General features: G+C 44.9%; 1 protein-coding gene across 1 annotated transcript in view; it reads left to right on the top strand.

Moving 5' to 3' along the window:
* The first annotated feature begins 435 nt into the window (after nt 1-435).
* Nucleotides 436-17,156, top strand: part of LOC106561858 (chondroitin sulfate N-acetylgalactosaminyltransferase 1) — a 37,771-nt gene continuing 21,050 nt past the window's right edge. The window contains exons 1-3 of the mRNA XM_014126129.2: nt 436-823; nt 14,587-15,047; nt 15,272-16,002. Coding sequence (XP_013981604.1) covers nt 14,998-15,047; nt 15,272-16,002 — 781 coding nt within the window. The 5' untranslated portion in view covers nt 436-823; nt 14,587-14,997. The remainder of the gene's footprint in view (nt 824-14,586; nt 15,048-15,271; nt 16,003-17,156) is intronic.

Raw genomic sequence — 17,156 nt, 5'->3', positions numbered from 1 at the left:
GAAATTGTTCATAGACAAATCCAGATCCACATGTCTAATACATTTAGAGATTCAATCAAATAAGACTACTTTCCTGCTGGCCTGTGTATGAACAACCTGGTCTCAGACAATTTCGTATTATTCTGTAAGTAAATCCGTGACACTCCATTTAATATGATATGTTACGTTTCGTATGGTAGGCCTATGTATTACTTTGTGGATGTTCATCACCCATTTCCATGGTATGTTATGAATTACGTACAATAGGGGAAGGGTTAGCTAACATGCGAAATAAAGAAAAAGTACTAAGTAGTTGAAAAGTTGCTAATTTGTTAAAATGCTAAAGTTGTCTGCGATGACATTTGAACCCGCAACCTTTGGGTTGCTAGAATGTTCAGGTTATATGCCTACCCATCCACTCTGACCAACTAACCTACTTTAGTATTTGCTCTAACAATCTGTTTTATGTAACCATACCAAACTTACTTTATCACTCTAATTTGAGTGTACCGGATTTATGTTTACTATGTTAAGTCTAGTCTATGAGACCAGGCTGGTATGAAAGCCAGCAGTGTTTCTTATGCTAATGGGTGCTGAATCAGGTAACAACACATCCATTATGTGAGTTGCTAGAGGAGAGGCGGAGGAATCACCGGGGCGGACTCGTGGATCCTGTTCTTGTCAGAGTTGACATACACACACACACACACACACACACACTCTCTTTAAGCTCGTGTTCACGGACTCAGGAGCTCGAAGACCGGTCCAGGTTTGGATACCGCACCGTGCGCCTCAGCGAACCCCTCCGCTGGAATTAAGAGAAATGGATGAATGAAACCGAAAGGTACGTAGAAATTACAAGGATTATTGTTAAATCTTGTCTGTCTAAAGCGTGAGATTGCGATGCTGTGGGTAAGTAGGATACACTTTGAGAGTTGCGGTTGATATGAGCACATGTTGCCATGTACACATAATTAACTGTTCACATTAGGACGTTTAGAGTCTACTTGAGTGTAAGATTTGGTGAGGAAATTGTTTCAGTTTTAACTAGTCAGTTCAGCCATTTCATTTCAATTTGTAAAATTATTTGCTGTGTGTGTGTGTGTGTGTGTGTGTGTGTGTGTGTGTGTAAAGAGAGGAGACTCCTTGAATAATGGTGTCTTATTCATTTGGACGGGATAGTGGGATGTTTATTTTTTTTTAAACGATGGATAATATTGGGAAGAGAATGGACTAATATAATATGGATAGGCTGGAGTGGAAATGGGATTGTGTCTAATGAGATGAAAGAGGGTAGTGTTGGAATGAGATGAGACAGTATCCTACTCTCACTTCTAAGCTAGGATGGAAGGGGTTTAGTGAAGAGGAGCGTTGTGCACGGTTCTCTCATGTTAATAGACATCATAATGACACATTCTCTTCGGTGGGAGAGACAGACGGGCGCTCTGACTTAGAGGCATTATGTTGCAACGCTCCTACCTTTTCTTGTGTGACTAGAAACTGTCGATGGTACCACAGGTTACCTATTACCTCTCTCTCTCTCTCTCTCTCTCTCTCTCTCTCTCTCTCTCTCTCTCTCTCTCTCACACACACACACACGGGGAGAGAGTGATGAAGTGTAAATCAATAACTGAACAGGGAGAGGACATGATTTCAATTAGTTTTGTGCGCAGTCATGCACCCACATACATTCAGTGCATCCGGAAAGTATTCAGACCCCTTCACTATTTCCACATTAGGTTACGTTTCAGCCTCATTCTAAAATAGATTTTTGTGTTTGTTTTCTCATCCTCAACACACAATACCCCATAATGACAGAGCGGGAAAAGGTTTTTAAAATTTGACAAATGTATAAAAACATTTTTTTTAATCACATTTACATAAGTGTTCAGACCTTTTACTCAGTACTTTGTTGATGCACCTTTGGCAGTGATTACAGCCTTGAGTCTTCTTGGGTATGATGCTAGAAGCTTGGCATGCCTGTATTTGGGGAGTTTCTCCCATTCTTCTCTGCAGATCCTCTCAAACTTTGTCAGGTTGGCTGGGGATAGCTGCACAGCTATTTTCAGGTCTCTCCAGAGATATTCGATCAGGTTTAAGTCCAGGCTCTGGCTGGGCCACTCAAGGACATTCAGAGACTTGTCCCAAAGCCACTCCTGCGTTGTCTTGGCTGTGTGCTTAGGGTCGTTGTCCTGTTGGAAGGTGAACCTTCGCCCCAGTCTGAGGTCCGCTCTGGTGCAGGTTTTCATCAAGGATCTCTCTGTACTTTGCTCCGTTCATCTTTCCCTCGATCCTCCCAGTCCCTGCCACTGAAAAACATCCTCATAGCATGATGCTGCCACCACCATGCTTCACCGTAGGGATGTTGCCAGGTTTCTTCCAGACATGACGCTTGGCATTCAGGCCAAAGAGTTCAATCTTGGTTTCATCAGACCAGAGAATCTTGTTTCTCATGGTCTGACAGTCCTTTAGGTACCTTTTTAGTAAACTCCAAGCGGGCTGTCATGTGCCTTTTACTGAGAAGTTGCTTTTGTCTGGCTGCTCTACCATAAATGCCTGATTGGTAGAGTGCTGCAGAGATGGTTGTCCTTCTGGAAGGTTCTCTCATCTCCTCAGAGGAACTCTGGAGCTCTTTGAGAGTGACCATCAGGTTCTTGGTCACCTCCCTGACCAAGGCCCTTCTCCCACGATTGCTCAGTTTGGCAGGGCAGCCAGCTCTAGGAAGAGTCTTGGTGATTCCAAACTTCTTCCATTTAAGAATGATGGAGGCCACTGTGTTCTTGAGGACCTTCAATGCTGCATAAATGTTTTGGTACCCTTCCCCAGATTTGTGCCCTGACACAATCCTGTTTCTGAGCTCTACACACAATTCCTTCCACCTCATGGCTTGGTTTTTGCTCTGACATGCACTGCCAACTGTGGGACCTTATATAGACAGGTGTGTGCCTTTCCAAATCATGTCCAATCACAGGTGGACTGCAATCAAGTTGTAGAAACATCTCAAGGATGATCAATGGAAACAGGATACATCTGAGCTCAATTTCAAATGGTCTGAATACTTATGTAAATAAGGTATTTCTGTTTTTTATTTTTAATAAATTTACAAGCATTTCTAAAAAACAGTTTTTCCTTTGTCTTTATGGGGTATTGTGTGTAGGGGAAAATAATAATTTTAGAATATGGCTGTAAGGTGACAGGCACTGTACATACACACTCATCCAGCCAGCCCACCCGCCTCTTGTCATGCTAAATTCTGATGACAATTGGGGAGATTAGCAGTGAAAGATTAAAGTCGTGAGAGACTAAAGTGTCAGTATTTGGGTTGTTTCACCACAGATGAACCACATCACAACATCAGATCTCCTATAGCCTATAGCCGCAACTCTGCTCTCTTACAATTCAACCACTTGATTTGAATCAGGAAAGTTGGGGTTAAGTCCCTCACTGCTAAAATATTTGTCCATAAAAAAATCCTGTTGTTTTCTAAACCATAAAAAACCCAACTGGGATTGATTGAAAAGTGTTTTTTTATGAAGGATATAGTCAAACATGTTAACTATGAGCACTGGCAGTCAAAACTCAGCCATATACTATTTTCCTTAGTAGTGTCAGACCCCACGCTGTAGCAGTGAAATGACTAGTAGTCACTTGCCAAACATACACTACATGGCCAAAAGTATATGGAGACCCCTTCAAAATTGTGGATTTGGCTATTTCAGCCAAACCTGTTGCTGACAGGTATATAAAATCGAGCACACCGGCATGCAATCTCCATAGACAAACACTGGCAGTAAAATAGTCCGTACTGAAGACCTCAGTGACTTTCAACGTGGCACTGTCATAGGATGCTACCTTTCCAACAAGTCAGTTCGTCAGATTTATCCCCTCTTAGAGCTGCCCCGGTCAAGTGCTGTTATTGTGACGCCTCTGGAAGCAATGTCAGCACAAGAACTGTTCATCGGGAGCTTCGTGAAATGGGTTTCCATGGCCGAGCAGACGCAGATCCCCGTGCGCAATGCCAAGTGTCAGCTGGAGTGGCGTAAAGCTCATTGCCATTGGACTCTGGAGCAGTGGAAACGTGTTCTCTGGAGTGATGAATCACTCTTCACCATCTGGCAGCCAACGGATGAATCTGGGTTTGGCGGATGCCAGGAGAATGCACACTGGCAACTATTACGTTTTGGTGGAGGAGGAATAATGGTCTGGGGCTGTTTTTCATTGTTCGGGCTAGGCCCCTTAATTCCAGTGAAGGGAAATCTTAAAGCTACAGCATACAATGACATTCTAGACGATTCTGTGCTTCCAACCTTGTGTCACAGTTTGGGGAAGGCCCTTTCCTGTTTCAGCATGGCAATGCCCCCGTGCACAAAGTATGGTAACGCCCCCGTGCACAAAGTGAAGTCCATACAGAAATGGTTTGTCGAGATTGGTCTGGAAGAACTTGACTGGCCTGCACAGAGCCCTAACCTCAACCCAATCAAACACTTTTGGGATGAATTGGAACTCCGACTGCGAGCCAGGCCTAATCACCCAACATCAGTGCCGACCTCGCTAATGCTCTTGTGGCTGAATGGAAGCAAGTCCCCGCAGCAATGTTCCAACATCTAGTGGAAAGCCTTCCCAGAAGTGTGGAGGCTGTTATAGCAGCAAAGGGGGACCAACTCTATATTAATGCCCATGATTTTGGAATGAGATGTTCAACGAGCCATGTAGTATATGTTGTCCACTTAACTTTCTGTTTAGGAGGGTATGATTTACCTTAGTGAGATTGTCAATACAACAATACATTATATGTCTGCATCTGTGTGTGAGTCCATTGTCCATCTGTTAGAGATGTTCTGTTGTTTACTCTGTGAAATATTCACTAGTTAGTCCTTTACTGGCCTGCTGGTGGTGCTGATGTGACTTTTTGCTCATGTTACACAGATCAGGTGTCAGTCATCCTCTCTCTGAAGTACAGTCCATCTCTGAAGTACAGTCCACTGATATACACTCAATCGGCAGTTTATTAGGTACACCACCCTGTTCAAGAATATAATTCCCTCCTACAGACAGTAAGTCATGTAGCTATGGCTTGCTATATAAAGCAAGCAGACAGGCATCGAGGCATTCAGTTACTGTTCGATGGAATGTTAGACTGGGCAAAATGAGTAACCTAAGCGACTTTGAGCGTGGTTCCAGTATCTCAGAAACGGCTGGCCTCCTGGGCTTTTCCCACACAACCGTGTCTATGGTTTACTGAGAATGGTGTGACAAACAAAGCCAGCGGCAGTCCTGTGGGCGAAAACAGCTTGTTAATGAAAGGTCGAAGGAGAATGGCAAGAATCGTGCAAGCTAACAGGCATACCAAATAGACAAATAGCGGTGCAGTACAAGAGTGGCGTGCAGAACGGCATCTCAGAACGCACAACTCGTTGGTCATTGTCACGGATGGTCTATTGGAGCAGGCGACCACACCGGGTTCAACTCCTATCAGCTAAAAACAAGAAGAAGAGGCTCCAGTGATCACCAACACTGGACAATTTGAGGAGTGGAAAAACATTGCCTGGTCCGACGAATCTTGGTTCCTGTCATGGCTCCTCCTCTGCAGTGCAGGGGTGGTTCCCCCTGCAGGCAGAGGAGGGTCGTTAGTGATTGCAGCTGGTGTGATTGGAGCCACCTGGGCTCAGGGTATTTAACCAACTGCTCCACTAACCTCTGTCTGGTCTGGCTGGTCTGGCTCCTCGCTGAGCTTCTGGCTCGCTGGGCTTGCTCACTCTTTCTCCCTGCTCCTCCAGGTATGATCCGGTTTTGTTTGTTCCTTTGTAGATGTATTTAGTTTCCACTCAGTCATGTTTACACATACATATTCACGCATCCATGCACCTTACATACACCTTACATTATGACATTTCCACACCTCATTCCTTTTTCTTTGTTTATAGTTAATAGTTTTGTTTTATAATAAAGAACGTTTTGAATTGGCCTATACCAGTTGTCGATGTCCTCTCATTTTTGCCACAGGCTATGAGCCGGCCTGTGGCATGCGTCATGCTGATGGCAGAGTCAGGATTTGACATAAGCAGCATGAGTCCATGGCTCCATCCTGCCTGATGTCAACAGTACAGGCTGGTGGTGGTGGGGTAATGGTGTGGGGAATGTTTTCCTGGCACACGTTAGGTCCCTTGCCACCAATTGAGCAACATTTTCATGCCCCAAAGAAATCAGGCTGTTCTGTAGGCAAAGGGGGATCCAACACGGTACTAGATGGGTGAACCTAATAAACTTAGTCCCAAATGGCACCGTATTCCCTATGAAGTGCACTACTTTTGACCAGGGCCAAATGGGTAGTAGTGCACTATATAGGCATTAGGGTGCCATTTGGAATATACTTTATGAGTCCATCTGGCCAGTGTGATTTATCACGTGTTCATGATGATCATGTAATATCTCAGAAGTAATGTGATCTCCACAGAGATATGTCTCCATAATGACCAGATATCAGAGAATGAGTCGCCCTCATCGACCCAGCTCCACACACACACACACACACACCAGCCCTGGCCACATACACTAACTCCACCTCTCATTGTATTATGTTACCAGTCAAGTGCACATGTATTCACACTGGCTCCATTCACTGATCCTATTCCAAGATCAGTGAATGGAGGCTGGCATTGCTGGCCAAGGTATTACACCATTTTCTTGGAAATGGTCGCTGGAATCTGCCAGTTTGTGCGTGGGTGTGATCTTGCGTGCAGCGTGCATGTCTTTGAGTGTCATACAGCCATGCCATCTGTGCAGATAAGGAGGCTAGATGGTCATGCTGGATGAGCTCATCTGTTTTCAGCCAATCATTGGACATGGGTGGTGAGTGCCAAGGCACTGAGGGCAGGACACACACATTTGGTACACGTATAGTATCACTGAAAACTATAGGCTGTCACAAGCACCTCCCCAACCTCCTGCCCCTCTGAGTGTCAGTGACGATGGGATAGGAAGTTGATCATCTAGACTAGGGCAGGGGTATTCAACTCTTACCTTACGAGGTCCGGAGCCTGCTGGTTTTCTGTTCTACCTGATCATTATTTGCACTCACCTGTTGTCCCAGGTCTAAATCAGTCCCTGATTAGAGGGGAACAATGAGAAAATGCAGTGGAACTGGCTTTGAGGTCTAGAGTTGAGTTTGAGGGGACTAGGGGAACAACATGATCTTGCTACGCTAAGAACCCACTAATAAACTAAAAATAGTTGTCTGGTTGAAGAACATAGGAAGGAAGTAAATACCCTTTTTAAGACACTAGTTTAACCAAAAGACAGCAGGATGTGGGGTTTGAATCCCAGAGACACTGAAATCAAGCCCAGCTATCCCTTCTCACACATTATTTAAACAGTTATAATTATAGGGATGGATTTTGCGCAGTATTAAAAACATTGTGACTTTTTAATTGTGATGTACTAAGGATGTGCCCTCTAATTTTCCTCGTCTGTGAATTGTTTTATGAAAGGCAATTTTATAGTGTTTATGGTTCAAGTACCATTGTTTAGGCAAATATAGATTAGTACTTATGAAAAGTATTTGACCACTTTCTAATTTTGTCTACTTTTGCATATTGTTGATACGGAATGTTATCAGATCTTCAACCAAAACCTAATATTAGATAAAGGGAGCCTACTTTTTCACAGCAATGTACATGCAGAACTAATTGCACTATTTGTAGTACCTATAAAGACATAGCCTAGTTGAGAGAAGTTGTGAGCATCTGGAAGAATGTGAAAGCACACAGTGAATGTTTCAATACCCAGGTATAATGTTATGTTCTCTTTGTGTTTACTAAGTATAGGGTATAGGTCTACCATTTGAAATACTTTGTGACTTTGTTGTATGTCAAGGTGTGCTTTTGTGTGTACTGTACATCGATAGAGAGATGGAGTGTGTAACTGAGAGATGTGTTTAGTGTGTAGCAGAACAGATGGGGTTTTTTTAAGAGCCGAGTGGGCCAGATGGTGGGTAGGGTAGGCTAGGATACGGCTTGGGTCTGGCACTGAGGAAACCAGCTATCAGTAAGCCTAATCAAGGGGAAGGAGAATCACCTGAGGGCCAGAGGAACATCAAAAAGCCCCTTCTCTACCTCTAACCCTCTTCTCTCTATACATCACTCTACCTCTAGCTCTCTTTCGGCCCGGCAGCCCCACCTGGAGCTTTTCCTGTATGTCACAGTAGAACATCCTCCTTTTACCACGACCAGTTCAGACCGATTCGCTGTAAAAGCCTATGTACGTTCCCTAAGGGAAAATAACAGAAGAAATACAGAGATCACAGAGTATTTTTAATAGGGTCAGAAGCATGCCTTGTGGTGTGTTTCTGTGGTTAATTGTCTTGTTTTTAGTGATTATAGACCGACCGCTGCTTATGCCTTACGGGGGTGTATGTAACGAATGCATCTTGTTGAAATTATCGCTATGGTCAATTTTTGTACATTCTAGATTCATATACACTGCTCAAAAAAATAAAGGGAACACTTAAACAACACAATGTAACTCCAAGTCAATCACACTTCTGTGAAATCAAACTGTCCACTTAGGAAGCAACACTGATTGACAATAACTTTCACATGCTGTTGTGCAAATGGAATAGACAACAGGTGGAAATTATAGGCAATTAGCAAGACACCCCCAATAAAGGAGTGGTTCTGCAGGTGGGGACCACAGACCACTTCTCAGTTCCTATGCTTCCTAGCTGATGTTTTGGTCACTTTTGAATGCTGGCGGTGCTTTCACTCTAGTGGTAGCATGAGACGGAGTCTACAACCCACACAAGTGGCTCAGGTAGTGCAGCTCATCCAGGATGGCACATCAATGCGAGCTGTGGCAAGAAGGTTTGCTGTGTCTGTCAGCGTAGTGTCCAGAGCATGGAGGCGCTACCAGGAGACAGCCCAGTACATCAGGAGACGTGGAGGAGGCCGTAGGAGGGCAAAAAAACAGCAGCAGGACCGCTACCTCCACCTTTGTGCAAGGAGGAGCAGGAGGAGCACTGCCAGAGCCCTGCAAAATGACCTCCAGCAGGCCACAAATGTGCATGTGTCTGCTCAAACGGTCAGAAACAGACTCCATGAGGGTGGTATGAGGGCCCGAAGTCCACAGGTGGGGGTTGTGCTTACAGCCCAACACCGTGCAGGACGTTTGGCATTTGCCAGCGAACACCAAGATTGGCAAATTCGCCACTGGCGCCCTGTGCTCTTCACAGATGAAAGCAGGTTCACACTGAGCACGTGACAGACATGACAACGTCTGGAGACGCTGTGGAGAACGTTCTGCTGCCTGCAACATCCTCCAGCATGACCGGTTTGGCGGTGGGTCAGTCATGGTGTGGGGTGGCATTTCTTTGGGGGGCCGCACAGCCCTCCATGTGCTCGCCAGAGGTAGCCTGACTGCCATTAGTTACCGAGATGAGATCCTCAGACCCCTTGTGAGACCATGTGCTGGTGCAGTTGGCCCTGGGTTCCTCCTAATGCAAGACAATGCTAGACCTCATGTGGCTGGAGTGTGTCAGCAGTTCCTGCAAGAGGAAGGCATTGATGCTATGGACTGGTCCGCCCGTTCCCCAGACCTGAATCCAACTGAGCACATCTGGGACATCATGTCTCGCTCCATCCACCAACGCCACGTTGAACCACAGACTGTCCAGGAGTTGGCGGATGCTTTAGTCCAGGTCTGGGAGAAGATCCCTCAGGAGACCATCCGCCACCTCATCAGGAGCATGCCCAGGTGTTGTAGGGAGGTCATACAGGCACGTGGAGGCCACACACACTACTGAGACTCATTTTGACTTGTTTTAAGGACATTACATCAAAGTTGGATCAGCCTGTAGTGTGGTTTTCCACTTTAATTTTGAGTGTGACTCCAAATCCAGACCTCCATGGGTTGATAAATTGGATTTCCATTGATTATTTTTGTGTGATTTTGTTGTCAGCACATTGAACTATGTAAAGAAAAAAGTATTTAATAAGATTATTTCTTTCATTCAGATCTAGGATGTGTTGTTTAAGTGTTCCCTTTATTTTTTTGAGCAGTATATTTAGAGACGCACGTGGGTACACACACACACACACACACACAGTCACACATTGAACTACTGTTTGTACATTTTGAGACTGCCACAGAATCATACCTCAAATACTTCACAGAGGAGAAAAAGAAGGCTGTCAGAAGCCCTCCCTCCCTCCCAAACCTCTCTTCTCTGTTTCAGGAGTTATTTCTCCTGCATAACTGGGACTGCTGTCTGGGAATGGGCCAGAAACATGTCACTATTTATAATACACAATCTTCCCTCTCCCAGGTACATGTAAATAGTTTGACGTAGCCCCAGTATGTTTAACATTTTTACATTTGACTAATTTAGCAGACACCCTTACAGTAGTAGGTGCATTCATTTTCATATTTTTTTTCCTTCATACTGGTCCCCCGTGGGAATCGAACCCACAACCCTGGTGTTGCAAGCGCCATGCTCTACCAACTGAGCTATCAAGACACGCACACCACCACCTCCCACCCACAGAACGGAGAGCACAGTTCCACGCCACTCCACCACCAATGTAGCCAGGATGCCGCTCTAACGGGGGGGCGTCGCGTCTGTGTCAAAACCAGATGCCCTTAGCGTTGAACACAGGAGGCGTCTCAATCTGATCTTCGCCCGCCCGACTCGCCACCTCACCTCGCTCTCTTTTCTGTCGTTCCCTCTTTTCCCTCGCTCGCACTCTATCAATCTGTTTTTCCTCTGTCTGTCTGTCTCTCTCTTTATCTGTTTCTGTCTATCAGAGTGAATGCAAGTCCTCTGAGAGGAAAACTACACCATTTATCATAGCTCAGTCTGTTATATCCAATCGCTGCACTTCTGCATTTTTACATTTGTATACAAGCGTTTATAAATATTTATAAACACTGTTTGCGTAATGATCATATAATGATTCAGATTTAGCCACTGTGTAATTAAAGATTCTGCATAAACATGAATCTGGCTTTACTGCTCCAAAGGAACAAACCAATCACTCTTATAGTCATGCATATACAGGAAGAGAGTCAGAAACATGAGCAGAAGTAACAGCAGTAACTGTAAGACAGAACTCACTGTGGTGCGTAACTATTTATGCACAACAGCACAAATCAGAGGTGACTAAACTCATGTAAACTGTATCACCACAGTTACTTCTCTCTGATTGGACAGTGACCACTGCTGAGATGAGACGTGCCAAAATGGAAAAAAAGGCACATCATTTCCTGACTGCAATACAATGCCAGTTTGTTTTACTTCAGTTGGAAATTAAGTCAAGACTTATAGGTTGGCTCAGTTGACAAATTACCCGAGGTCTCAGAAGTAGAAGTAGATGTTAGGCGTTCTTTAGATGTTACTTTTCAAAATTATCTTACGTGAGTTTCACATGAGGGTTACATTGTACTAAATGTAGATAGAATCAGTATGATGATGGTGTAATTTAATAATAAATCATCATTTAATTATGAATGTTAGAGAAGAACACGTCATCCCATAATATGATTTAGAGGTTACATATTGTGGTATGACAACCCTGTCCATTCCCTTGGGGAGTTAAATGACAACCAGTGAATCTATCCATTGACAGAGTCAGTGGTTTGGCTGTGAGTCACCATTCATTCAGTCTCTCCTCCCAACCCCAGTCCCTGGCTCTGTGGGGTGGGAATCTCTGTGCTGCTAGAAGGATGCCTGGTAATTACAGGCTATATGGACTCACAGGGTAGGCTACATCTCAATAGTCTTAACGTCACATCCGCTTGTCTCCTTTGCAGTTTATTACATAACCAGGCAGGTGATAGTTCATTTCTATTATTCAGGCTCCCCCCATTATTTTCAGTTATGCAGTCAATCTCAGACCAGCAACGATGAAGGAGAGGAGATAAGAGGAAGAAGCCACTTTAGATTCTTGAGATCTTAAGTGGCCATGGTGCTGTTACAGGAAGGCCAAAGTCATCTGGGAACTTTTTTTTCAATGGTGTCTACATACGTAACGCATTCATAATCCCTACATAATGCATTCATTTCGTAAATGCTTACGTAAACATCAGCGACTGGTTTGACCCAGCAGCCCAGGCACAGAGCACAGGACCTATACAGCCCGGTATTCTGACATAACTGGTCCTTTCATTAGTAGCAGGCTGCATTGAGCCTACACTACCAGTCAAAAGTTTGGACACACCTACTCATTCAAGGGTTTTTCTTTATTTGGACTATTTTCTACATTGTAGAATGATAGTGAAGACATCAAAACTATGAAATAACACATATGGAATCATGTAGTAAGCAAAAAAGGGTTAAACAAATCAAAATGTATTTTATTTTTGAGATTCTTCAAAGTAGCCACCCTTTGCCTTGATGACAGCTTTGCACACTCTTGGCATTTTCTCAGCCCGATTCATGAGGTATTCACCTGGAATGCATTTCAATTAACAGGTGTGCCTTGTTAAGTTAATTTGTGGAATTTCTTTCCTTCTTAATGCGTTTAATCAGTGTGTTCTGACCAGGTCAGGGTGGTATACAGAAGATAGCCCTATTTGGTAAAAGACCATGTCTATATTGTGGCAAGAACAGCTCAAATAAGCAAAGAGAAATGACAGTCCATCATTACTTTAAGACATGAAGGTCAGTCAATCCGGAAAATGTCAAGAACTTTGAAAAACCATCAAGCGCTATAATGAAACTGGCTCTCACGAGGACCACCACAGGAAAGGAGAACCCAGAGTTACCTCTGCTGTAGAGGTTAAGTTCATTAACTGCACCTCCAGATTGCACCCCCACATTTTTTTTCACATAGTTCAAGTAACAGACACATCTCAACATCAACTGTTCAGAGGAGACTATGTGAATCAGACCTTCATGGTCGAATGGCTGCAAAGAAACCAATACTAAAGGACACCAATAAGGAGAAGAGACTTGTTTGGGCCAAAAAACACGAGCAATGGACATTAAACCGGTGGAAAACTGTCCAAATTAGAGATTTTGCATGAACCGCCGTGTCTTTGTAAGACGCAGAGTAGGTGAACGGGTGATCTCCGCATGTTTAGCTCCCACCGTGAAGCATGGAGGAGGAGGTGTGATGGTGTGAGGTTGCTTTGCTGGTGACACTGTCTGTGATTTATTTAGAATTCAAGGCACACTTAACCTGCATGGCTACCATGGCATTCTGCAGCGATACGCCATCCCATCTGGTTTGCACTTAGTCCCACTATCATTTGTTTTTCAACATGACAATGACCCAACACACCTCCAGGCTGTGTAAGGGCTGTTTGACCAAGAAGGAGAGTGATGGAGTGCATCAGATGACCTGGCCTCCACAATCACCCGACCTCAACCCAATTGAGATGGTTTGGGATGAGTTGGACTGCAGCCAACAAGTGCTCAGCATATGTGAAGCTGGTTGAGAGAATGCCAAGAATGTGCAAAGATGTCATCAAGGCAGAAGGTGGCTACTTTGAAGAATATAAAATATATTTAGATTTTTTAACACTTTTTTTGGTTACTACATGATTCCATATGTGTTATTTCATAGCTTTGAAGTCTTCACATCATTCTACAACATAGAAAATAGTAAAATAAAGAAAAACCCTTGAATGAGTAGGTGTGTCCAAACTTTTGACTGGTACAGTATAAAATAGATCATTGTGTGGTGAGTCAACAGGGAGATACACGTACAGACACACTAACTGCACAGTACAGACACACTAACTACACTCACAAACACACGTGGACCCGTGCTTCCATTGTGCACAGCACACACAAATAAACCATCACCTGCACAACACGTGCACACAGGCATGGAAACATAGGCCTACAGGCAAGCAGTCTTTTTCTATCTCTGTCCATACAGCCTTCCTTAATGTGATTAAGGACATTTTCTTGTGGATGAGAGAGAAAGACAGAGAGACAGAGATAAAGAGAGAGCGTTTGTGTGGGTGTGTAAATGGCCCATTTTCTTGCTTGTTTTGTGTTTGCTTGTCTTCTACTGATCCCATTGTTCCACAGTGAGAGGACAGGCATGCAGAAGTGTCCACATACATCTACAGTCCTTAATGCTTTTAGAACAGCCCCCATAGTGCCACACTGTCATCACTGGCAACATTGTTATTCAGCAGTTAAAGGGATTACGAGATGCTTGGCTTGGCTGTGTCGCTAGGTAGAAACCCATTCTTTCAGTTCATATCAAAGTAAACATTTCAAATTGAGTGGCATGTTTTATCATCTGAGTTAGATATTGAAACTATTTTCCTTCCCTACATCCTCATGCAATAGACATTAGACCTCATGCAGACCTCTAGCCCTCCCAGGTTTATGACAATTCGTTATCTCTGAAAATAAAACATCACAGATTTATACTGCAGCATATCGAGAGATTTATCACAAAGTGAAGCTCTTAATTTTCAGAGAGCCAAGCAATCGTATATACCAAGACATATGTCTAGATGAAGGAGATTTGAAGAAATTGATTATGATGACTATAGGATGTTAATGATGGTGATGATGTCATATACTCATGAACCTTAACTGCGCTTTCATACCAACTGAGTTTTAACTCTCTCTCTCTCTCTCTCTCTCTCCAGAAGGCGACTCATGGAAGATATATACATCATGAAGAAACTGCGAACAACCAAAAATGTTCATTCACTTTCTTTTAAGGGATGTGGATTATGTTCTCACTCCTCTATGCAGTTTACTCAATCAGGTCCAGGAAAACTAATCATGTGTCATAACTTCTCAACATGAGTCCAGTGGAATAAACAACGAATCCCAGACAGACATTCTCTCAGGGGCCTGTAATGCAACAGCAGCATCAGACAGGAAGGAAAGAGCAGGGTGCACAGAGAAAGTAGTGGGACCATATGTGATGTGAGTCACTGATGAATGGCGTCTGTTACCAATGACCGGATCGGAAATAGAAATAGCCAGGTTCTGGACCTCGTCAAACCTTACTGGGCCCCAGCCAGGGGTGAAGGAGAAGGGGGCCGTGACCAATGGGCCTCACCCTTGACCGCAAACATACGGATGAGGAATCCAAACAATGGTATGAGCAATGTTGAGATGTCCCTTATAATGGCCCAAATGATCATTCAGGCGCATCTTCTTTGGTTAGTCAGACATTAATATCAATCACAAAGACAATCATATTTTAGTGGGCGGTGAGACTGCTGGAGGGTAAGGTGTGTGTGTGTGTGTGTGTGTGTGTGTGTGTGTGTGTGTGTGTGTGTGTGTGTGTGTGTGTGTATCCCTGGATCCTCTGGGTGATAGCGGGATGCTGCGCAGGGGTCTACTGGCCTGGGTGTCCCGTGTGGGCGTGCTATTGGTCCTAGTGTGCTGCTCTCTATCCCTCCTCTACGTCATGACCTGCAGCCCCCACTCCGAGGACAACCTGGTGAGCCACGCCCTGCCACGCCCTGGGCTGGGGGTAGGGGCAGCAGGGGGCACAGGGGGGGCTCAGAGCGGACCCCAGGGGCGGGAGGACTACCAGGCCATGCTAGCGGAGCGTGAGGAGCAGCACAAGCTACACATGGCGAGTCTGAAGAAGCAGATCGCCCAGTTAAAAGAAGCACTGCAGGAGCGTAGTGAGCAGCTCAAAGGAGTTCAAGAGACAATGGAGCGGGTGGCAGGGAGAGGCCAGGGCAGACAGTCCCCAGGAGGAGGTGCACTCGGGGAGGGGGGCCAGGGGCCTGGGGCTGACAGGAGCCACACAGACCTCCAGGAGTTCCTTCGCAGTCAGCTGGGCCGGGCGGAGGTCCACCAGGGTACTAGACTACCCAATGAGTATGCCGTGGTGCCCTTTGAGAGCTTCACCCTGCAGAGGGTCTACCAGCTGGAGATGGGCCTGACCAGGCACCCTGAGGAGAAGCCCGTGAGGAAGGACCGGAGGGATGAGCTGAGTGAAGCGCTGGAGACAGCCCTACGGAGCCTCAACACACCCCGAGACGGAGCAAACAAGGGCCGGACCACCAAGGTCTACTCACCATCAGACTTCATAGAAGGTGAGTCACTAAGCTCCATACCAGAGCCATATGTATACAGCCATAATGATATACATACTGTGTATGTATAATTGGGGAGGATGGGCTCGTGGTAATGGCTGGAGGAGAATGAGGGGAATGGTATTAAATTGGTGCCATTCCATTTGCTCCGTTCCAGCCATTATTGTGAACCATCCTCCTCTCAGTTGCCTCCTGTGAATGGCATATATACACGGTTCTGTTCCACACTACTCTACGATAGCTTACAATAGCTACATTGTGGAGTGGCTGTTGAACTACTGGAATACTGACATGGTTTTAATAAAAATGATATGGCATAAAAACAATTAATTCACCAACTTGAACTCCAGCCGAACAAATAAATAATCAGCACATCCTCATTTCCAACTAAGAAAATCGAACGATTGTTTCTATACTGCTCAAAAAAATAAAGGGAACACTTAAACAACACATCCTAAATCTGAATGAAAGAAATAATGTTATTAAATACTTTTTCCTTTACATAGTTGAATGTGCTGACAACAAAATCACACAAAAATAATCAATGGAAATCCAATTTATCAACCCATGGAGGTCTGGATTTGGAGTCACACTCAAAATTAAAGTGGAAAACCACACTACAGGCTGATCCAACTTTGATGTAATGTCCTTAAAACAAGTCAAAATGAGGCTCAGTAGTGTGTGTGGCCTCCACGTGCCTGTATGACCTCCCTACAACACCTGGGCATGCTCCTGATGAGGTGGCGGATGGTCTCCTGAGGGATCTTCTCCCAGACCTGGACTAAAGCATCCGCCAACTCCTGGACAGTCTGTGGTTCAACGTGGCGTTGGTGGATGAAGCGAGACATGATGTCCCAGATGTGCTCAATTGGATTCAGGTCTGGGGAACGGGCGGGCCAGTCCATAGCATCAATGCATTCCTCTTGCAGGAACTGCTGACACACTCCAGCCACATGAGGTCTAGCATTGTCTTGCATTAGGAGGAACCCAGGGCCAACGGCACCAGCATATGGTCTCACAAGGGGTCTGAGGATCTCATCTCAGTACCTAATGGCAGTCAGGCTACCTCTGGCGAGCACATGGAGGGCTGTGCGGCCCCCCAAAGAAATGCCACCCCACACCATGACTGACCCACCGCCAAACCGGTCATGCTG

The sequence above is a fragment of the Salmo salar genome, chromosome ssa01 (genome assembly GCF_905237065.1).
Source record: "Salmo salar chromosome ssa01, Ssal_v3.1, whole genome shotgun sequence".
Taxonomy (NCBI): domain Eukaryota; kingdom Metazoa; phylum Chordata; class Actinopteri; order Salmoniformes; family Salmonidae; genus Salmo; species Salmo salar.
The sequence above is the reverse complement of the archived record's forward strand: the minus strand, read 5'-3'. Positions and strand labels throughout refer to the sequence as shown.